At 43.5% G+C, this 23,953-nt stretch overlaps 2 protein-coding genes and 1 long non-coding RNA gene across 3 annotated transcripts; 1 reads left to right on the plus strand and 2 right to left on the minus strand.

Annotated features, from left to right (window-relative positions):
• Nucleotides 1–1,534: 1,534 nt before the first annotated feature.
• Nucleotides 1,535–1,865, minus strand: LOC145428466 (uncharacterized). Its single transcript, XR_013908755.1, has 2 exons — nucleotides 1,769–1,865; nucleotides 1,535–1,635 (listed from the first exon to the last, which is right to left on the minus strand). It is a non-coding gene; the product is annotated as an uncharacterized LOC145428466 (long non-coding RNA).
• Nucleotides 1,866–10,217: 8,352 nt separating this feature from the next.
• On the minus strand, nucleotides 10,218–13,961 carry LOC113019964 (uncharacterized). The gene is made up of 4 exons (XM_026163630.2): nucleotides 13,806–13,961; nucleotides 13,210–13,566; nucleotides 11,479–11,587; nucleotides 10,218–10,851 (listed from the first exon to the last, which is right to left on the minus strand). The coding sequence occupies exons 1-4, from the start codon at nucleotides 13,876–13,878 to the stop codon at nucleotides 10,839–10,841; spliced, it is 552 nt and encodes a 183-aa protein (XP_026019415.2). The 5' UTR covers nucleotides 13,879–13,961; the 3' UTR covers nucleotides 10,218–10,838.
• Nucleotides 13,962–18,312: 4,351 nt separating this feature from the next.
• Nucleotides 18,313–23,825, plus strand: LOC113019965 (GTPase IMAP family member 4-like). Its single transcript, XM_080300717.1, has 2 exons — nucleotides 18,313–18,458; nucleotides 21,144–23,825. Exons 1-2 carry the CDS (start codon nucleotides 18,392–18,394, stop codon nucleotides 21,956–21,958), a joined length of 882 nt encoding a protein of 293 aa, XP_080156843.1. The 5' UTR covers nucleotides 18,313–18,391; the 3' UTR covers nucleotides 21,959–23,825.
• Nucleotides 23,826–23,953: the final 128 nt, after the last annotated feature.

The following is a 23,953-nucleotide window of genomic DNA, read 5'->3' on the forward strand; positions in this document are numbered from 1 at the left end:
GTAAAGGATACGCTGTGGAGTTCCCGACAGCAGTGTGATCGTGCTTTCTTCCTGCTTGATTCAGTTTTATATGATGGATTATGCATAAAATAGATTTGGGCTGAAAGGTTTATTGCTTTATTACATATTCAGGTCGTGTACCATGGTTTTAAAAAGTAACTAAGTAACTAATTACTTTTGAAAAATAAGTAATCAGTAAATTAATGGGATTACTTTTTTTGGAGAAGTAATCAGTAATTACCAACTAATTACTTTTTTCATGTAACTTGACCACCACTGGACGTAGCCCCAGCACTTAGTTACCTGACATTGCTGTGTAGGAGTAAGTCGCTCACCTGTGCTAAAATACGAAGCAGGTGATGCTGATGAGATGAAGAAGCAGAGAAAGTTAAGTTGAGCGACGGTATTCATGGCCTCTCTGTATCCCTCAGAGTGAGGAGCATAGAACAGATAACACAGTGATGTGATAGCAGGTCCGGGTTGTCCTCTTTTAGTCGAGTAACTGCTCCTTTGACCCATCAGTGGAGACAACGTTTGTCAGATTGATCTCAGTTAACATTTCTTTTGTTGCTGAGTAATAATAATAATAATAATAATAATGATAATAATAATAATAATAATACATCATTGACACAAATATCGCCCCTGCAGGGATGACACCAGTTTTCTTTAAGTGCGCTGTTCCAAAAATAAATAAATATTAGTCCTGGTTTGGGACATGTCCAAGCACAAAGGCCAGATTTCTCTTAGAAAGACAAAACAAACAAGACTAACCAGCAGGATCAACCTAAGAACACAAAACACCAGCACGCAGATAAATGACGCTGACGTTTCGCTTCCTGGTGGAACAATGTGGGTTATTAGAACTTCGGTGTCATGACGGCGCTGCACTGACTGTTTCTGGCTTTAACTGGTTACTGATGTTGAACTCAGACCTCAGAGTCACTGCCCCCGTTCATTTCCTCCACATCATATTTGCTGGTTGCCCACAAGCGCTCCGAGTATCACAGTAGATGTCATGCTTCCACCTGAATGCACAGAGCTGCACAGTTCACACACTAATGTTCACTGTCAGACGCAGCTCAGAGTTTTATTCCTGGAGTGTGAGTTTCTCCCCCGGGTCTGTTACTCTCAGTGTGTCTGTGTGTGTCTGTGTGTCTGTGTGTGTGTGTGTGTGTCTGTGTGTGTGTCTGTGTGTCTGTGTGTGTTTGTGTGTGTGTGTGTCTGTGTGTGTCTGTGTGTGTGTGTGTCTGTGTGTCTGTGTGTGTGTGTGTGTGTCTGTGTGTGTGTCTGTGTGTCTGTGTGTGTTTGTGTGTGTGTGTGTCTGTGTGTGTGTGTGTCTGTGTGTCTGTGTGTGTGTGTGTGTGTGTGTCTGTGTGTGTCTGTTTGTGTAAGGAAGAGGACTCCCTTACTGCATTTATTTATATTGTATTGTCTGTATAGCACTTTAGAGCACACCTTTCACTTTATTAAAAGCACCTTATCAAGCACTTTATGAGCATTGCACTTTAAGCATGGATTTGCACACAAGAAGTTTAAATATTTATTGACTATTTATTGGGAATTTTAAAATCAGTTGGTGGCCTTGTTTCAGATCCTGCACAGCTGCTCCTCATCAAGGAATGTGGTGGTTGTCTGTCAGGAGAGAAGAATGGTGATTGAGATTGTGATTAAGGTTTACCAGTAAGGAAAACTAATACAAATGTGTGTGTGAAATCTAGGGATAAAAGTGTTGCAAATAAGTGTTTGTAAGTTAATGATTACTCACCTTTCTTGCCTGTGTCCTCTTCAAGGTGTTTGGGCAAATGTTTCCCCGGGGGTCCAGACACCATTTAAAGGTTCCGGGAGAGACCATGGGTAAAGAGAGAGTGGTGAATCTTTTTGTGCTTGGGTTTCTGGGTTTTTATAATATTGGGTTTGGTGTAACATTAAAGTGTGAAGTATTTATTAATATGTAAATGTGAAAATGTATTTATGTATTTATTTATTCTTATTGATATATTGTATACTGTGGTGGAAGGTTGGGATTTAAGAATTTACCTGAGAGTGGAATAATGGTTAAGTCTGTGACAGCTGAACATATTTAAGGCTGCCAGTTGTCATTAGGGGATTTTTGTGCTGTGAAGAAGCTCGACAAATTAATTGTTTTAAGGAGAGCCGTATAGCAAATAAATACTTTGTTCCACTACACTTGCCTTGGTCTGTCTCACTGTGTTTCCAGCCGCTAAGGGCTGCCCTGTTACTGTGTGTGTCTGTGTGTGTCTGTGTGTGTGCGCGCATCACCACAGCCTGCAGCTGGAGCTTTAGCTGCAACACACTATGAGACAAACTGCACACACACAGTTTGTTTGTTTGCTGATGTTTGAGTTCATAGAAACGTTGCATTTCAGATGAAATGCAGCAGCAATGCTCCCTTTATGCTCGCTCCTCTTCTGTAGGGCTAGTTAGACGCTCCACAAACACAACCTGCACTTGTTCTGGTGCTGTGTCACCTCCCACTGTGTCACAGTTCTGCAACACCTGCTGGTGATTAATAATCGAACAGGATTTGCCTTCACGTGTTTCTATTTATGCTCAGATCGGTTTGATGTTTGGAAGCTCACAGTGTCGAATAATGAACCGGCCCAAGTCCATTAAACCAACAGTGACGAGTCTGTTCTGAAAATCTGAGCCGTACAAAGTGCAGATATTTGTTTATATATGTAGGAAGGAAAAGCAGTAAAAAACAATCTACTCAAATAAAACACAGATGCCACATTTCTAAGATCTTTTAGGGACAGAGTTCAATAACCTCAGTTTGATCTGAGTTAAGAAGCAGGAAGAGATGAGTCCAGTGTCAGAGGCAGGGAGCAGATCATTTGTAAGCTTCACTAAAGCTGTTTCTGTGATCAGTTGTGGGAGATTGATCCTCCTGTGAGGATTCTGACCGTTGGTGTAACTCAGGAGTGGAGACTGATTGAAATCAACATACTGACCCTGGTATTACCAGGTAAGACAAACTGAATATGCTGATCAATTATTGCTTTATGAAAAACATTCATTCAACACAAAGATCATGATCTCAGTTTAATATTAAGCATAGAAAGCATCAACAGCATGTTCAGTGTCAGAAGCTCCGCTTTAAAACGTGTTTCATGTTTGTGTTTGGGCTGAAAACGGAATCATTGCTGCTTTTATGGAAACATGATCAGAGCTTTGTGTTAATGCCCACGGGGAACCCACAGTTCCTCAGCTGCAGAATCGAACCTCTCTGGGCATCATCATCAGCACAAACTGTGCCAGCGATGGAAAACCACACAAGAAGCTCCTGTAGGTGGAGGATCAAAATAAACCCATCAGAGAGAGAAAACAGGTTCTCTGAAGAACCAGTGAATCCATTTAACGTCACACTGATCTGTCCGGTTAAGGGAAGAGAATCATCAACTGTTACTGTGTGTAGTCTGCAGCTTCTCTGCTCTGAACATAGTCAGACACAAACAGCAGCGCCATCTAGTACAGTCGTCCCTCTGTAGAGGGCCTGTTCTTCAGGTTCAGGTAACTTACCTGCTCAAATATTCTCTTTTGCTTGTCACCTGCTCTGTGTTTCAGCTGCTGAGTTACACTGAACACCTGTGGTTTTTACTGCAGCGCAACAAGACCGACACCTGCAGTCAAAGATTAGAAAATAAAATACTAGTTGCTCCATATTTTAAAATAAAGAAAAAGTATTTTGCTTTTATAACTTCTGCATTTAGAAGTCGGAGCTCCAGCAGGAAAATGGTGACGTTTGTTGCATCATTTAGTCACAGATGAGGGTGGCCTTAAATCCAGGACTCGTGGAATAAGAATTTAACTGTTTATTTACAAGACAAATCATGCAAATATAACTTGAGGCAACAATCCTCGTTTGGCACAATGTGCTCCACTGTTTGTTTAGTTCAGGTCCACATACAGTCAGGTAAACGAGGTCCTTCCACAGCAGATCCATTCACAAACTTTCTCCCAGAACATACAGATGCTCCTGCACAGATGGAGAAAGAAGGTGAGCTCCAGCCACGAGCACAAACTAAGCCAAAGGTCAGCTACACTAATGCTGTCAATTCAACAACCAATGAAAGACTACCAGCAGAGGCAGTGGATTCAGAAGATGGAGCACAGGTGTGCTTATAAACTCCAGGTGTGCTGGAACGAAGGGCGGGAATCCTGGAGAGACCCTGCAAACAGAGGCGTGGTTAACACAAGCACACAGAGAAAGGTGAGTAGGACCAGGATGATGGTGACATGTTTGTCAGCTGCAGGTGCAGGAACCTTTACCTGAAGATATTCTGCACTTCTTTACCCGTACTGCCAGACATTCCCAGCACGCCTTCACAACATGTTTCGGTGCGTCAAACATCTTACCTGCCACCAGCTGGTGATCAGTTCACAGTTCAGCTCTTCTCTACCTGAATATGCAGCTGCAGATCTGACTCACACCATGGTGTGCTGGAGCTGCATGCACTCACAGCAAACTCACAGAACACGAAGTTCATTACAGACAAACTGTGATTTCCACAGAAGTCCAATAACTAAACACACTGGGGTTCAGGTCAGGAAGGTCATTCCCACCAAGCGCCTCCAGGTGTCGCTGTCATTGCCCATGTGAGTGTTGAGGTTTTCTAGTAGGACCACTGAGTTACCAGATGGGACACATTCGAGTCCTCCTTATCAAGCCGAGGGGATACAAGGATACCACCCCAGCTTACTGTCTCTCATGGACGGCATCTGTAGACTGGAAGAGTCCAGGCCCTGTCCAGAGAACTGGTGCTGGGGCCCAGCATGCACTGGGGCGCTGGGGTATCTAGCTTCCATCTCTCCACCTCAGGCACTCAGGCTCTTTCTCCACCATGGAGGTGACACATAGGGCTGGGTTTTGATAATCGATTTATCGATTAAAGCTTGGATTACATGATATCGATTCATTAAAATCCTGAATCGATTTTTAAATATAAATTTATTTTTCCCGAAACGCCAGAATCTCAGGTTAAACCTCACAAAACTTCAACAACCACCAAAGATGAAAACAGTAACAGAGCAGGAACAGGCTTCTGCACAGAGACGTGAACACAAAGCTCGACCCGCCGACGCATCAGGATCAGTGAGCTGTGACTTTCTCAGCGACGGCACGGACACGGTCGGGGCTGAAAGCCGACAGCTCGCCGACTCTGTCGGCGGGTCGAGCTTTGTGTTCACGCCCTTTTTGTGCTGATTCTGAAGCTGTTAGTTTGATCTCTCTCCAAACAACATTGATCCAAACTACGCTTCACACAAACATCGTCATGATTCACTCTGACTTTTGCTGTTTTGCTTCCACCAGGATAAAATCTCACTTCCTGCACAGCTCTCTCTCTCTGTTTCCCGTCTAAAAATCTGTTTTCTTCATTATTCGCTTGCTTGTTACGCACAAGTCTGCCGTTGTTTACAGGCTGTCGGCCGCTGTTTTTTCCTTTTACTTACTTCCGAAGAGAAATCCTCATTTCTGCCGTTCAATACTGAACAAATTTAAACTTTAAATTATGCAAAATTGCAAAACGCTGTGTCTCTAATATAACTTTGCTCTGTTTCACTTCAGCAGCATCAGGTAATGTTCACAAGTTCATTAATGGTTTTCTTTCGTTTTTGATCGACTGCAGAATATTTTTATAAAATCCCAGAACAGGAAAATCTGCTTCATGTTTTTCTGTTTTATCTTCAGCTACTTTGACACAAAGGCCTCTGCTGTGACGCTCACACCTTTGATAAAGTCTCACAAGTGTCAGCTTCCTTTTTATAGACATAAAAATATGGAAATGTACTGATGCATGATCTTCCATCCATCCATCCATTCGCTTCCGCTATATCCTTTTCAGGGTCGCGGGGGGCGCTGGAGCCTATCCCAGCTGTCATAGGGCGAGAGGCAGGGTTGTCTCCGGGTACTCCGGCTTCCTCCCACTGTCCAAAGACATGCAGCTTGTGTGATGCATGATCTGAATTATAAATTTCTGACTGTCTGAGGCTAAATTTCCCCGATTCAAATCGAATCGTGGATCGAATCGATCCTAGAAATCAGTGAGAGTACCCAGCCCTAGTGACACATCCACGTCTCATAGTTGGCCTTGATAGCTGGGGATCAAACGGCCACGCCTCCATCCTTGAGCACACATTGCACCAGACTGCCCCTGTGGGTGGTGGGCCTACGGGAGGGTGGGCTCATCTCTCCTGATCACATGGGTGGGTGCTACTTACCCAAGCAGGTCATACTGGTCCCCTCCATCATGGTAAGGTGGTTTCAACGTTAAATAATTACCATTTGGACATATGTGATAATAGAATACATAAATTCATATATTACTTAAATAATATATGAATTTATGTTGTGGATGGATGAAACAACATTACATATTCTACAGCTGCTATAGTACTAGTACATTTCACAATGTTTTAACAATACTGAGGAGAAGGTCCCAACAATCCAGGACGACCCAGATATAACTGCTGCAAACGACACTTTATTCTCGTCTGCTTGTACTTTTCAGCATCTCCGTCAGCTGATCCGATCCACTGCTCTCTCCTTCGGCATGACTAGGTGATGCTCACTGGCGCTGACACCTAGCGTCCCTGAAACCACACCCTAAACCTGCTGCTCCACCCATCCAGGGGAATGTTGTCAATGTTCTCGAGCAGATTTTATTTGTGAAGAAGTTCATGAAGTCATGCTTAACTCCACAGAGCTCTGGCTCTTTGTCGGCCTGGCTACAGAGCTGAAGAGAAACCTGGGATAATTATTTTTTTGTGATCAGTGATTTATAATAAGATGTTCTAGTTTTATGGAGAGCTTTTTTATAGAGCATCAAACTCTTCCTATTACCTGCTGCTCTATAAAATCAACAGAAAACAGATTTCATTGATAAATTAAAGTCAACAGAAAGAACTTTGTATGAAAATGGAACATTGTTTGAATTTACGTCAGTTGTCACCACAACCCAGCAGAGTTTGTTTAGTTCTCTTTTGGTACTTCTGCATATTTGATGAAGCTGAAATCTGTGGTTAGTTTTCATAAAGGGACATTTGTGTAAACCTCTCCCACACAGGCCTTTTTCAAACACGTACCCTAAAGCAGATGACTCGTAAGCTGGAGAGGAAATGGCATCTCACAAATTTAGAGGATCATCATTTAGCCTGAAAAGCCAGAACATGAGTTAACTTCAATAATTACTTCCTCCAAACCATCAACGTGTCTTTTAGACCCCATTCCTACAAAACTGCTCAAAGAAGTCCTGCCATTAATTAATTCTTCGATCTTAAATATGATCAACCTATCTCTAATAATCAGCTATGTACCACAGGCCTTCAAGCTGGCTGTAGTTAAACCTTTACTCAAAAAGCATCTCTAGACCCAGCAGTCTTAGCTAATTATAGGCCAATCTCCAACCTTCCTTTATATCAAACATCCTTGAAAGAGTAGTTGTCAAACAGCTAACAGATCATCTGCAGAGGTTTATTTGAAGAGTTTCAGTCAGATTTCAGAGCTCATCACAGAAACATCACAACAAACTCATGACAGACATTTAGGAAGGACATCTCCAAGCTTGTTCCATCTGCACCAGCTCCAACTTTATACTTTTGCATTTTTAAAAAATCTTCTGTTTGGTAGCACCCTGACGTTTCTCCTTGTGTTTTATCGTTCTGTGATTTATAAAGGTTAAGATGCTAATCTACTAATAAATGATGCTCAGTGTTGGGAAGGTTACATTTTAAATGTATCCCACTACAGATTCTGTTACGTTACTCAATGAGAGTAACTATTCTGAATACTTTGGATTACTTAATATATTATCATGCTTTTTACAGCTACATGAATGAACTATTGCTGTGTGATTTATTACTGTTAATGAAGGCTACTCTCCACACCAATACCAACTAGATGTTTAAGCCTTAATATAAATGAGTAACAGTAGGTGGACGTTAGGTAAGGCTGCACTTTTTGCAGCGATCTCGTATAGAAACTATTTCTGCATCGGTCACATGTTTTCTTTCTGCTTTTTTGCAAATAATAACTACACATTATTATTTGCTGCTAGCATGTTGTAATGCAGCCTTCAGTAATAGTAATAAATTACACAGCAGTAGTTCATTGGAGATACTGAAGTGGCAGATAACCCAGGTAGCTACCACAACTAAAACAAGCTAGCTGCAGCAGGCTAACGTTAGTTTACAGCCTAATAGAAAACTGTTTTGATCTCTTCCTTAATAACAGCTGTACCGGGGGAGAAGGTTTTTATAAACCCATTATGGCTTAAAGCATTATTAGGGGCGTGGTCTCTTTGACTGACAGGATGGCAACACAGACAACTGTAGCTGCTACCTGTCTGCAGGAGGAGACGGAGGTGATCGAGCCCAAGTGTGACAGTGTCGCTCCACCAGAAGGCTGACTGATCAAACATGTCCAGAGCTCCAGTCAGTGAATAAAGTTTTTCTGTTCCTGACCACAACCGTGACAGAGCCTAATTACGTCGGAGGTTTCTTCCTGTTAAAGGGAGTTTTTCCTTCCCACTGTCGCCAAACCTCTTCCTTACAGGGGCGTCTGATTGTTGGCGTCTGATTGTTGGGGTTTTGTCTGTATTATTGTTGGGCCTTTACTTTACAATGTAAAGTGCTTCGAGGTGACTGCTGCTGTTATTTGGTGCTTTATGAATAAAACTGAATGAACAGCTGAACAGCTGAGCTGCTGTTGCTGATTCACACTCCTAAAAGGAATTCAGCGAGTGATTCAACAGCTAAAATTTAAATTTAGTATCTGCTGAGTGGTTACACTGACCATGAATAACATCACTGTAAACATCACCACAGTGCGGCAAACCGACCACTTTAGCATTAAACTACATGTAGTTTCATGGAGCCCTTTAATAACTCAGAGATAGTGTACATGAAAATGTTTAGCAGCATGTTTCACAATGTGAAACAACAACAGGATGCAGCACGTGTAGATCCAGTGTGTTCACAAAACTCTAAAAGACAGACATGTCAGCTTTAATGTCAGCTTTAAATTTAATGAAGCTTCTTGCAGTCCAAACATAACCTCTGTTCTTCCTCTCATGTCCTCTTTCTCACGTCGCTCTTCATCTCCGAGTGTTCTCAGTCTGCTCCGAGTGTTAAAAGAATCAGTGAAAACTTTAAACATGAACAGAACCTGCTCTGCACCAGCTGATGGGCAAAGCATGAGTTACCATGGCGATCTAACAAATCACAACATGCAAAACACAAACAGGTCATCAGCAACATGTGGCTGCTGTACTCCATGCTGTTTTACTGTTTAGAGTTAGATGCCATGCTAAAACCTCACATCCTGTGTCTGCAGAGCAAACAGATACACAGTTTTACCTGCAGAGCAGAGCTGCAAAGGTCGCGCTAACATGACACACAGCAAAGAGCACATGTTTCACAGGGAGGGCGGCAACAGAGGGAAGGATCAGCACAGTCAGCTGGGGTCGTCACAGAAACACTTCACACAGAAGAAACCTGCTGATTGGACGTGATACAGCAGCTCGTACACTCACAGTGTGAGGGATGCATTGAACTCTGGTCCAGGGATATTTCAACAACACGACTGGAATACTCGGGGATCAACCCACCGACTCTTCAACAACCCACCTCCTGAGCCACAGCCGCCCAAAACACCTAAAGATCACCATTATCTAACAATGCCAACGTGAAGTTGATCCAAACTGACGGTGATAATTATCTGTAGTTTCAGTTATATTGTATTCATAAATTATATTTTGTAAACAAGTTCCTGCTAATTCAGTTCACTTTTATTTATATAGTGCAAAAGCACAACAGTCTCCCCAGGGCACTTTATACTGTGAGGTAAAGACCCGACAGTAATACAGAGGAAACCACAACAATCAGATGACCCTGTGTGAGCAAGCGCTTTGGTGACAGTGGGAAGGAAGAACTCTGTTTTAACAGGAAGAAACCTCCAACGTAATAAGGCTCAGGGAGGGACGGGGCCACGACCGCTTGTGGGTAGGATTATGTGGATTTGTTTAATGAAAGAAAACCTAAAACCACCCTTCAGTTTTCCTTCACCCAGCCATGAAGAGGTGATCTGCAGTTAATAGATGATTTCTTACTTTTCTTTCTTTTTTAATACTGTTATGTCCTCGAGGGCCTGAGGCAGGTAACAATAGTAAGACTGCAAAATAAAAGGCCAAACTGAGTCGTTTGTGACATTAATATTTATTAAAAAGGACGAACTTGCAGAGAAAGCTACACAAACATACGAGCTAAACAAAAGGACACAAACTAAAATATCGAGAAAAAACAAAGAGATGGTTCAACAAACCACAGGAAGAAACTTCTGCTGCCGGCTAACTGCTCAGTAGTAGAAACAGAAACACCACAAACCTCACAGTCAACCCACACGAACAGCTCAACACTGACCAGGCAGCGCTTCATCAGCTCTTACACTTTGTTGTACTTGCTGGGTGGAAGGTTTGTGTGTGGGGGGGCGGGTCAGAGTGAGGATGAGCTTAGAGCTGGAAATCAGACACTTTCTGTTCAGATGATTTAATGAGCAATCATTCAAACAAGCTCATATTTATTATTGAATTACACTCTGGGTGTGTTTACGTGAGTGAATAAGCTGTTGTTGGGAACTATTTCAGCTTCAGTTTGACATTTTGTGGGACAGCTGTTCGTTATGTTTATGGAATAATCAAATATAAATTTAACACAAAACCAAAAACACTGAAAAGTTTGCAAAGTTTCTACAGTGTTTCCACTTTTCTTCTCTCACTTCTTCCTTCTTCTTCTTCTTGGTCTCCTCTCTGGGCAGACTTTCACTTCCAGCAGCTGAAACATGAACCACACCATGAGCTACAAACACGTAGACACAGAACAATAAACACCTGCATGTGTGTACACCGTCTCAGACGGCCTTGTTGTGCGTCCTGCGTAGTTTCCTCATTAATAAGTTCCTAATATCTGCCCATTGCTTTGTATTACTGATCCCTGTGAGTCCAGCAGTGTCGCTGTTGAGTTCAGTGCTGCTTCCGAGTCCTGCATGTTGGATCATAATGATGCCAGCCACACAGCAACATTTGACTGTTAGCCACCTTAAGCTAGCCTGTTACCTTGGTAACATCTGTCTTGTCTTTAGTAATTAGCTTTAAACATGATAAAGTTTGATGGTACCTTCAAGACATTTAGTCAAACATTTCTCTATGAAGAAACGTTTCAGACGATCTCATTGGGAACACAATCCGTAGCTATCAGTAGTAAAAGTTGTAGTCGTCACTAAACCCCCAAACCTCAGGGACGGGGTTATCCTCTGAGGAGCATGAATATAAAATCCCATCGTTGGTACTTCAGTCTGGACCAAAGCGACGCGCCAACAAACACCAACTCACACCGACAAACTACAAGAAGCACAAAACACATGAAGTGTAACAGAGTCTGGTTCAGATGTGTTGTAGTGACCTGTGACGCTGTGACGTGGTCCACTTGTTTCTAAAGCAGCAGAAGATCAGAACAAGGAGAATGAAGGGCAGACTCCTCAGGACGAAGATGACAGGCGATGATGAAGGAGCTGAAATTCACACAAAACAAAGTTCAGCTCTTCAGTCGTTGCCCTGCAGCAACCAGAATTATTGTCTGAAGGCCAAGAAAACGCCTAAAAGATTCCAGTTCCTAAGTGGATCATTTGCTATACTGGACTTCTTGACTGTCATTTTTTATTCGATCTTTATTGTTATTATTGTGATTTATTTTTATTTTGGTTTTTTCTAGTTGAGTTATTACAATGAGAATGGACAGCACCGGGCACAGGAACGAAAGAGAGGTTGGGCGTTACCAGCAGTTTGTTTGATCACCTGCACAGAAAGACAACAAGCAAAAAAGAAAACAGCACAGCGACGACCAACACAGACCAACTGACGTAACAGTAAATAATAAATACTGAATGTTACTGAGCAGCACGCAGGACTGATAGAGCACAGGTGTCAATCTCTGGCCCGCAGGCCAAATTTGGCCCGCAGCCTAATTACATTTGGCCCGCGAAGCCATACCAAATTACTATCAGAGCTGGCCTACTGGTATTATACAGCTAATGTATATATTGTTTAGTATTAAGCTTTGCTTGTTACATATTCAGTTTTTCAGCAAAACCTGTTTGAGTCCATAAGAAAAGATTCATTCTTATATCTGGAGGAAGATTTTTTTTTCATATAAATGTTAGCCCGCGACTTTGTTCCAGTTTTGAATTTTGGCCCACTGTGTATTTGAGTTTGACACCACTGGTTTAGAGGCTCAGCCAACCAAGACAGAGTGTCTGTGACCTGTGTGTGTGAGCGCGCTTATGTTCGTAAGATTCCTCCATGTAGGTGTCTAATAGTCCCCGCCCCCCAGGTCATGAAGCAGGCACGGAGGAGACCTGGCCCCCAGAGAACGACAGCCCAAGAAGAACCACCTAGAAAGGAGCTGAGGAGAGCTCTGGATGGGAGTCACCGAGCAACCATGATGCAGAAGCTGCATCGATGAGCCTGCGGTCTCTGCTGGCAGCCAGTTATGCTAGAGTGACCTGAGCCCTCGGGCCCAGAGACCTGAGGTCCGAGGTCCCTCCACGCCCCAGAAGGTGCCCTACCGAGCCATGTAGCCAGCAAACCTCTGCCAGATAACAGCTGGAGTCAGCACGGCCCGTTCACAACCCTCGATGTCGACATGCATTTAAAATTGAGATGTGGGCACCGGCGCCAGAGATGACAGATGTCTGCCCACCCCCAAGGCACAGTCGCAACTGAAGTTAATGTGATGTCACAAGTGTGCACCACTGCCCTCTGTGGAGTGTGGGAGACGCTCCACAGAAGGCAGTGTCCATGCTCACACTGAGACGGACCTCATGTCTTTACCTCCCTAACTCAGAGTAATGTTATGGCTCGACTCATGTATGATAAGACAGCAGCCGAGCTTTGTAACGTTGGTGAAGAGTGTGTTCATTAAAGGATGAGCACTGTGGAGTTTCCAGTACCAGTGTGGTCGTGAGTGCGTCGCCTCCTCTCAACCACTGAGTCTAACCCACGTTACAGTGTGTCAGCTCTTCCTTCGTTCTTTATCATCACCGTAGTTTCACTACAACAAATGTGTGACAGCGTTTAACCTGTAAAAGACGACATTCACATATTTTGGAGGCGCGCTGGTCACCTGTTCACTTACTGGAGTCTGTGTGGTTGTTGTTGTTCATCGTCTTCTCTCCGACTGTGATGATGGTCCCATTTCCTTTAGCCTCAGTTAAAGATGGAATCTCCACAGTCACTTTACAGATGTACGTTCCTGAATCCTCTGTTCTGATGTTTGAAATGTTCAAAGATGAGCAGGTCTTTGCCTCCTTTTTCAGAGACCCATGAGATTGATTTAATTTGGCCTCTCTCTTAATGACTGTTTGATTTTTCAGCCAGTTCACTCTGAATCTTTCAAACGTTCCTGCCCAGCAGCAGGTGATGTTTACTGTCTCTCCCTCCATGACAGAAACATCTGGACTCTGGGTCACAACAAACATGCCAGATGAAACAGCTGCAAGAGACACAAACCTGTGAGTTATTATCATAAATAAAGGCGCCATGGTCAGGTTCTCTTTTACACAGATCATTTCACCACATGAAAAACATCACACCCAGACTTACAGACATTAAGTCATCACTCACGACCAAAGAAATCGATGAGAAAGAAATTTCAGAAACAACTTAGCTTTGGAGTTTTCAGTGTAATGAGATAAATACGATATTAAATCAATAAGCTGTGTTTCTACTCACGCCAACATGAGGTGCAGACAGAGGTGAAAAGCAGGCTTCTCAGTAAGAGCTTAATGTTCTCACACGTTTTCATCACCGTTGCTTCATCTCTCACAGCTCCTCTGTGGAGACCCACAGCTTCTGTTCCTCCCTCAGACAGCACTCAGCTGTAGAGAAGTTGTGGTTTAGACCACACACCTCTGTCTTCTCACGGCTGATGAAGGCGATTCAAAAACACACTTTTATATATATATAAGTATAACATCAGAAAAGAATGAGTGCAAATATATTTATGCTAAAAAAGCCTGATAAAAGCTGACTTTGAGTTGGCCTCTGTATCATACAGATGTGGTTTCCACTCTGACACAGCGAGCTCCACAGCGGCACCTGCTGGCCACTTTTAGCGACACAGACAATGCAGCGTTCTGAACAAGACTACTTGTTATACCAGATTATCAATCATTGTGATCAACACGTGTTGGATCCCAAAGAAAGAAAGCGCTGAGATGGGGAACAGCGATGTCCAGATGAAGCCTTGAAGCTTTCAACTGCTTCCAAATAAAAAAGGTGTTTGTTCTGGAGATGTGCACACATCGCCCCCTGCTGGCCAAAACATTTACTGTCATTTGAACCATTTGTGATGGACTCCTGGTTCTACTGTACCAGTGTGAGCACAGGAATGGTCGCTGCCTTAAAACCACCTTAAAACCAGTATAGGAAGAAGGAAAGCCAGTGGAGGCTTTGGGGAATGTCCTCGAGTGGTTCAGATTTTATTTGTGAAGAAGTTCATGAAGTCATGCTTAACGCCACAGAGCTCTGGCTCTTTGTCGGCCTGGCTACAGAGCTGAAGAGAAACCTGGGATTAGTTTTATCTAGTTTTATGGAGAGCTTTTTTATAGAGCATCAAACTCTTCCTATTACCTGCTGCTCTATAAAAGCAACAGAAAACAGATTTTATTGATAAATTAAAGTCAACAGAAAGAACTTTGTGTGAAAATGGAACATTGTTTGAATTTACATCAGTTGTCACCACAACCCAGCAGAGTTTGTTTAGTTCTCTTTTGGTACTTCTGCATATTTGATTAAGCTGAAATCTGTGGTTAGTTTTCATAAAGGGACATTTGTGTAAACCTCTCCCACACAGGCCTTTTTCAAACACATGTTTTAAAACAGATAACTTGTAAGGTGGACAGAAATGGCATCTCACTAATTTAGATTTTGTTCATTCAGCCTAGAAAAGAAAAGAAAAGTTGCGAATCCAAATCCAAATTACCTCCTCAGTTCTGCAGAGGCCTGCTAATGAACTAATCATTTGATTCATGTGTGTTGACCCAGGGTGAGATCCAAAACCTGCCCTAGAGGCCTTGGGGTTACCACCCCTGCCTTAGGCAGTATCATTAGAAGACATAGCATACATTTTCACTGCTATGCAGATGACACCCAGCTCTATCTGTCCATGAAGATAGCACATATCAATTACTTAAGGTGTGTGAAAGTCTTAAAGATATAAAGACCTGGATGACCTGTAATTTCCTAGTTCTGAATTCAGACAGAACTGAGGTCATTGCACGTGACCCTAAATGTCTTAGAAACTTGGTTTCTAATCAGATATTTCTTGGTTCATGGATGAATTGATTCTATGCTTGAGTATTTTGAGGTTATTGTTTTATCATTTTACCATATTAGAGAAGCTACTGTGTGAACATTGGATTGTCACACTAAAACCTCATGGTTGCAAAACTAGCAGTGGAAACAGAAACAGCAGCTACACGGTTCTTTCAATTGTAATTTGATTAAATTCACTTCAGTTCATTAAACTTGATTTGAATTTAACTGAACTGAATCGACAATGTTGCGTAGAGATCAGGGGCAGAACTCCTGGACCAGACAGGGTGTGTTCCAACTACAGGGAACTCACACTCCTCCTTCCTAGTGGGTGATGGGATCCCCCATGCTGCCCTTTGTCACCGATTCTGTTTGTAATTTTTATGGACAGAATTTGTAGGCGTAGCCAAGTGGCGGAGGGCTTTCACCTGGGTGGTCTCAGGATCTCATCTCTGCTTTCTGCGGATGATGTGGTCCTGTTGGCTTCATCAGGTGAAGGCCTCCAGCGCGCCTTGGAACGGTTCGCAGCAGAGTATGAAGCAGTGGGAATAAAGATCAGCACCTCCAAATCTGAGGCCATGGTTTTCAGCCGGAAAAGGGTGGAGTGCCCACTCCAGGTCAGGGATGAGTTCCTGCCCCAAGTGACAGAGTTCAAGTATCTCGGGGTCTTGTTCACGAATGATGGGAGAAGGCAGCAGGAGATCGACAGACGGATTGGTGCAGCGGCTGCAGTGATTACCGGTCTGTTGTAGTGAAGAGAGAGCTGAGTATAAAAGCGAAGCTCTCAATTTACTGGTCGACCTACCCTCACCTATGGCCACGAGCTGTGGGTAGTGACCGAAAGAACGAGATCGCGGATACAAGCGGCAGAAATGAGCTTCCTCCGAAGGGTGGCTGGCCTCTCCCTTAGAGATAGGGTGAGAAGTTCAGCCATCCGGGAGGGGCTCAGAGTAGAGCAGCTGCTGCTCCACAATCGAACATTAAACCCAGACTGGAACATTTCCAGAATTGCATGTTCATCCAGGAAGGACTTTAGTTGGGTAGTTTAGATAAAGAAGGCATCATAGAGAAGTTTGACAAAACAGAACAGTTTACATGTTTTCATCAAGAAACGGACAACCCACCCATCCATCCATCGCACGGCAGCGCCTTGCAGGAACGCACAGTTTAGTAACAAAGTCAGTTAAAACAGGTCAGAAAACACTGCATCACCAATTTCCAAGTTGATGACGGATACAACAAGATCCAAAGTGTGCACATGTTCCTCAGAAGAACTATCTACTGATTGAAATAGATTAAAAGAGTCCACTAAATCTAAAGAGTCCTTCACCAGAGGCTTCTTAGGACAACAAATGTGGATATTAAAGTTCCCGACAATTAAAACTTTGTCACATCTTAGCACAATTTCCCCCTAGAGATCACTCAAGAAGTCACTTGAACACAGTCGCTAATCCCATGGGGATTTTAAAAACAAAGAGTCACATGGTCACAGCTCTCAGAAGGTTCTGGACTCACCAGGAGACATCCAGGATTCAGTAATGATTGATATGATTGATCTGGCATTCACCAGACCCATCCAGAGGGCAAATACATCCAAAACAGCAGAGGTGAGGGGAATGCACACCCGATGCCACAAGTTCTGGAGATGTGCTCCTCACCAGCGCAGGTGTAGTGGGTAGGAGCGTGGAGGTAGAATCGCTGGATACCAGTCAAAGACAGGTATCCAGCCAGGAGTTCACCGGATCCAACTAGCAAGGATTTCTTTTGGGCCAGGATAGCTATGACTTCACAGTCAGAGCTGCTGTCTGTCACACTTCATCCAGGGAGGTGATCCTGGAGGTTGGTAGATGAAAACCAGTATCCCTGTCATAGTCTGTGTGCAGGCAGGCAGGAAAAGGACCCAAGTGCAGGACTCTTGGAGGCAAAAGTGAACCTAAAAAACCCTCAGCTTTATTGCTGGCCAAAATACAAAACTGAAATAACAAAGGAACGGAGCACACCGGCAGAAATGGTGGTACGACATGACAACGACCACTGAAGGACACACAGTATAAATACAGACAGGAACACAGGGGAACGAGGAGCAGGTCAGGAAACACAAGGCACAGACCTTCAAAGTAAAACAGGAAATCCATAGACAAAACTCAGAGGCACTGAACTAAACTTATTTTACACACTAGAGATAACAAATTAAAATAATAATACAGAAAACATTGAGTCACCGACCCAGGGCTGTGACAATCCAAGAATGGGATGGAACAATCTGGCCCCTCATGGTGGAACTGTACTAGTTTGACAGCAGACAGATGAAGCTCCAGAACTGTTTGCCAATCGTACACCAGCAGAGACTTCACATTTTGCAGGCCACACAGAAACAACAACAAAATGCAAAGTGGAGAGGGGACGCCATGGTAGAAAGCACGTGTTACACGTGGTGTCATCTTTACTGCAGTTGTTCAGGTCAGAGAATTTATGTGATCAAATTCTGTGATGATACAGCCCGAAGAGCTTAGAACACGGGTGTCAAACTCCAGGCCTCGAGGGCCGGTGTCCTGCAGGGTTTAGATCTCACCCCAGGCCAACACACCTGAATCACATGATCAGTTCATTACCAGGCTTCTGGAGAACTTCAAGATATGCTGAGGAGGTCATTTAGCCATGTGAATCAGCTGCGTTGGAGCAGGACACATCTAAAGCCTGCAGGACGCCGGCCCTCGAGGCCTGGAGTTGGACACTGTGGCTTAGAAAGAGAGCAAAACATGTTCCAGAATGTAAAAACTGTGTTTAGCCGACTTTCTGCACTCACAGGACACTTTAGCTGATGAAACTATTAACACGATGTCTTCATGCAGGGATGTAACTGTGAGGTTAGGGGTGAGGAACCAGATGTGTGGAAATACACTTTACTTGACGCACTTTTTTTCACCCCTCAGACTGGTGAAGTGTTGTGAGGAGGAAACAAATAACTGATTGTGATGTAGAGGTGAGACAGAAACGCCAACATGAGCTATACTAAGCTATCGACGTGCTCCAGGATTCCTATTTATGATGAAAATCCAGAAAACATGGGTAAGTGAAGTTATCCTACTCAGGGTGGAGGATCACTGGGTGGAGTTTAGTTTGATATTTGGGATAGTAATTAATTCCTGAAACAAACCAGCAGCAGCTCATCTGGACAGATGTTTGGTTCAGAGATGTTAGATTGTTCCTTTATGTTCGGTTTGAAGCCTGATTAGTACCGAGCAGCATTTAGAGACGTTTTCACTGGAGACGAATGCAGTGACTGAGTGAGCTGCTGTAGACGAGGGAAGTTTATTTAGTATCAGAATCACTTTATTAATCCTGAAGGAAATTATGGGTTACAGCAGGCAGCACGCTAATGGTGCATGCACACTTACAAAGGAACCCTCTGAACAAACTTTACACAAACATCAGACTGGGAGACGTCAGAGAGGTAGGCTGACAGGAAAAAACAACGAAAATACATAACATGAGGTGAGAGGAGGAGAAAAACACTCCACTCAGACTGAGCTCCTAGTGGGAGAACAGAAAAAACACCCCAGCACAAAAAGCACGTGACTGTCGATGCACCCCAGAGACACAAGACAGCAACAGGGGCGGGTAAAGGTGAGAGCCGGTGTAGACGGCGCGTCCGGTCCTGCAGCATGTCTGCGCTGGTCCAGTCGACCGCCATCTGCCCGGGAGGAGACAAGCATCGAAGGCGTTTGGAACGGGAGGATGAGTGTGTATCAGTGTGTGTGTCCTGAGTTTAGCTGAGACCGTGTCCTTCGCCCTGCCAGGCTAAGTAAACAGTCCTCCAGCCGACCCAGGTGGCCTTGCGTCGGGGAGGAACAGACTAAACACCGTCGTTATCAGGGTGAATTTGTTTTGTTCAGCCTTGAGGCCGATATGGCTGCATGGACAGCACGGTGACTGAATGCCTCATCAGCCTGTTTAGTTTCAGATCTGTGTGTTACCATTAATGATCTCATATATATTTGGACAGAAGCCATTTAATGATTCATGAACAATTCCTTTAAATTCAACATGTATTCTGATGATAACATTACATTTAACACAAGTTCACATCGATCCATATGAGGACTCGACCGGCTCTCTTCAAACTCTGTCAGCATGCTTAACTAACCATAACTCTGATAGTGTTTGGGACCAATACAAACAGCACTGCAGAATTATTTCTACAGCTTCTCAGTATCTTGCTGAGGTACAAAATCTGTCAGTTAATTTATATTTCTGTGATGTCAAAACGATGCTTCAGTGCCCTAAATTCAAAATGTCAAACTATATATAGCAACAAAATTTGTGACTGATAAGAGTGATAAAAAGAGTTCATCTCTCCAAGTGAGACCTTTAAACAGAGCTGCACCAACCTTTACAAGCAGATGTAGACAAGAAGTTAAGAAGGTAGAATTCTGTGGAATCGACTCTGGAGTTTCTATTCTCAGTTACAAATAAACCAGCCAGTTAAGAGAAGTAAACTGAACCGTGTATTGTGTGTTCAGCCCTGTGATTTGTAGCAGCTCTCATTTCTAGAAATCTGCTGAAATGTATTAAGCTGCCCAAAACCATGAATCTCCAGAGTTGGGACCAGGAAGCAGAGTTGCAGTCGCCTCTCTGCAGCTTCTCTCCTCCTGTTACCCCCAAACCCCGTCCCCTCAGGGCAGGGGTGTCCAACTCGAGTCCTGCAGAGGTACCGTCCTGCAGCTTTTAGACACATTCTTGTTCTGACACACCTGAATCAAATGAATAGCTTGTTGCCAGGTCTTTGCCAAACAAGAGGTAATCCAACCATTTGATTCAGCTGTGTTATAGAGATGCATCAAAAAGCAGCAGGACCGCAGCTCTGCAGGACTGTGTCAGCTCGCACACCTAAAAAAAACGAAACCAAAAAACTGCAAAAACATTAAAAAATACCAAAAAAATCACAAAGAAAGAAAAATATAACGTCCTGCACCAAGTGATAAAACAGTGAAATATGGATTATTGCATCAGGCCTCTCTCTTCTAAATGGTGTTGGCTCTTTCTGTGGTAGTGGGTCACTTCCTGTTACAGCACACAGTGGTGTTTTTGTAGCCATTTCAATGAAAAACGTACTGATAACTTCTTATTTCATAGTGTAATCATCACATACTTTTTTCCAAAGCACAGTCTCTGTTGATTCGCTCTGTTTTAGGGATTCACTACAAAAAAACTCTGGATCATCTGGATCAGAGTTTTCTCAGACTGACTTTTTCTTTTCAAATATTTATCTATTGCCATTACGTGCTGCGCTCTCTCACAGCATGACTATTATTTCATTTCTCTTTCATCTTCTTCTGTTTTACTGGCAGTTTGCAACCCATTTAATTAGAGCAGGTGGTTGTACTGCCCTCTAGTGGAGGGATTAAGTTCAGATGAGGATTTATTGGCATGGCTCAATGGCCCGAGAATAGGGATTGGGCTCAAGCGCAGAACCAAAACCGGAGGCTGAATGACTTTTAACAGTTTTTTTTACGTGTTTAGTTTTTAGAAAAATTACTTAAAAGCAACATTTTTAATGTCAAACAATATCCACGTCTGACCAAATGCAGCATATCTGCTTTAAAGGGTTTAACAGCTTTTCGATTAAACATTTTGGGTTCAAAAGATGAGAAGTGACCCACATCAGGGTTGAGACTGATAGATCGATGAATTTGAAGTAATAACTGTATTTGAAGTGAGTGATCATAATTCTCACTGACGTTCTTCCAACAGGTGAGCTGAGGATCGTCCTGTATGGACAGAGTGGACAGGGTAAAAGTACTCTAGGAGGCATCATCCTGGGCAACAGAGAAATATTCACTTCTAATAAGGACTCAAAGAAGTGCCGTAAGGAAAGAAAGACCATCACGGGTCGAGACGTGGTTGTTGTTGACACTCCAGGTCTGTTTAAAGAAGCTGATGATGGAGAGGAAGTGGTGGAAGAGATCAAGCGGTCCATCAAACATGCTGAACCTGGTCCTCATGTGTTCCTGTTCGTGGAGAGGTTTAAAGAGATCTCACAAGAGAAATTAGACGCACTGAAGACTTTTCAGGACACGTTTGGTAAACAGGCAGTGGACTACACTATAGTGGTGTTCACCACTAAAAGGAAGGAAATCGACGCCGCTTTCATGCAGGAAACACTGAAATCCCTCAGAAGATTAACCGATCAGTTCCAGCAAAGATGCTTTGTTTTTAACATTAGAGACGAACAACAAGGGTCTCAACTCGACGAGCTGCTGGGGATTATAAACAAGATGACGGGAGAAAAATGTCAACCTTTCTACACGTCTAAGATGCTCCAGGAGGCTGAGGAAGCTCTGAAAACACGAAAGGAAACAAAACCAAAGCCAGAAGAAGAGTGGCGCTCTTTTTATGACCGGTGTGGTTTGATTGGAATGGCTGTCGGCTGTGCAGCAGGGTATTTTATTTGTGGTGGCGAGCTGACGCCTACAACAGGAGCTGGGGTTGGAGCTGTAGTTGGTATGATGCTGTTCGTGGGAATAGCGTTTTTAGGCGTACTTGCTAAAATTAAACTTCAGGCATGATGCAGATAGATTTCAGACAGCGTCAGTGATTTTGTTGCTTACGCTGATCAGACCAAATCTAGTCTAGAAACCATAAAGATGTATGTTTATGTATTTTACTTTATTTTTGAGTAAAGTTCTTTATTCTAAAAGTTATTTGTTCAGTCGGCTGCTGACTGGTTGAGCTTTTCAAAACGAGTTAAACGCAGTTAAATGTTCTATTCCAGGAACAGTTCATAAGACAGAACCAGCGATTTGCAGCATAAACAACTAAATATTTTCTAGTTACTGCTGTTGCTTCAGTGTACGTGCAGGGAGAGGGTTCAGGGTTCAGCCTGGGTTTGCTTGAGACACACGTCAATAAATAAGCAACAAGATGCTTCAAATAATATTTCTCAAATTTTGGCTTTCACAGTCTTTCCTTTTGGGAGTCTGAAGCAGTTAAAATAGGATAAAAAGAGGTGGACGTGAATCAAAGCCCTTTTACAGGACTGTTTCCTGATCCCAACTCTGGCAGAACTTTGACGGCATACTGAGGGAGGCTGGGAGTCCGAACGGACGGTTGGTGCCTATTGTAGTGTTAATCCCCAAACCAGATGGTGTGCACCGAAGGTGAAGGGAGCCATCAAGCTGAAGGATCCTGTTGGGCTTGGGGACTTGGAGGCAGCTGCACATACTGGCAGAACAAGCAGAACAAGGCTCGGTCAGTGGCTGAACCAAAAACTGGATGCTGGAAGATTTCAGTTGGGCCACAGAACAAGACTTTCGACTTTCTTTGCGTGTCTTGAAGCATTTATAGCAAACCGTCAGCCAACTAAAAAGGGGAAAGCAGTGCTCTGCTCGCACAGTGTATAGCAGGATAGGATGGTGTTAACCTCAACTGAGGGTAAAGTCGGGCAGGTGAAGGAATGCTTTGAGGACCTCCGTAGTATCCCCCTTATCCCCAGTCTGGGGATAAGGGGGATAACTCGCCCCTCGCTGGTCACTGAGATAGTCAAACATCTCCACTGAGGTGACCAAGACTCAGCTCCTAATGGCTCTGGATGTTATAGGACTCTTGGTTGATACGCCTTCGCACATGGAGATCTGAGGGGGTGTCTCTGGGCTGGCAGGCTGGGGTGCTGCAACCACAGGGAGATCGCACACCTCAACCTCCCTGGGATCTAAGACTGGGAACTGGAAAACAGAGCTTGTTCGTTAATCAAAGCTACATACAGAATACAGGAAGACTGGACGCCCCCTGGGTGAGGTGAGCAGACCCAGAACACGCTGAAGAGTTTTCATCTCTGGATGAGATCGATTAGGTGGCTGGAGAAAGGTGCTTCAACTTTCACATGCTGTAAAAAAGTTTGGTGTTGTAAACATATATATAAACATAATCCATTACCTGTATTCTAATGCATGTAAGACAGCATTTCTACTCACATACACATGTAATCCAGTATTTGTACTCTTGTATCAGTATATGTTAGAGCATGTTCTGTAGTCCAGAGCATGAGCACATATAACACAGTCACATCTGTCCTGATGTGAACCCACAGGCTCGTGCTGAGGAGTTTGGTAAACAGTCTAAATGATGACTGTTATTGTTATTGTGTGTTGTATTAAGTACCAGCTCTGCTTTGGATTTTGTGCCTGAACTTGTACAGGAAGTCCTGACCTTGTGCCTTTGAGCAGCAAACATGTGAACATGCAGACAGACAGTGGGACGTGTCTGCAGACGTCTCCCTGTGTTAGCAGAGGAAGATGTCCGTCTCATAGATGGACCGAGATCAGAGGTCAAAGGTCATTCTCCTGTACATGTCGGACTTGTTTCACTTGTTGCCTTTGTATAACCTCGTGCATGTAATAAAACAGAAGTAGGTTCTTGATAACCTGCTGAAAGACAGACGTCTTCTTCTCTTTGTGTCCTGATAGTCTCTGAGCTCCAGGAGCTCTCCACAGGAGAACGCTCTCAGATGTCCTCCTCTGGGAGATTGGACGGGCTGACCTGTATCGTTCACAGCTCAGAGTGCT

Source organism: Astatotilapia calliptera, chromosome 4 (assembly GCF_964374335.1).
Source record: "Astatotilapia calliptera chromosome 4, fAstCal68.1, whole genome shotgun sequence".
In the NCBI taxonomy this organism is placed as follows: domain Eukaryota; kingdom Metazoa; phylum Chordata; class Actinopteri; order Cichliformes; family Cichlidae; genus Astatotilapia; species Astatotilapia calliptera.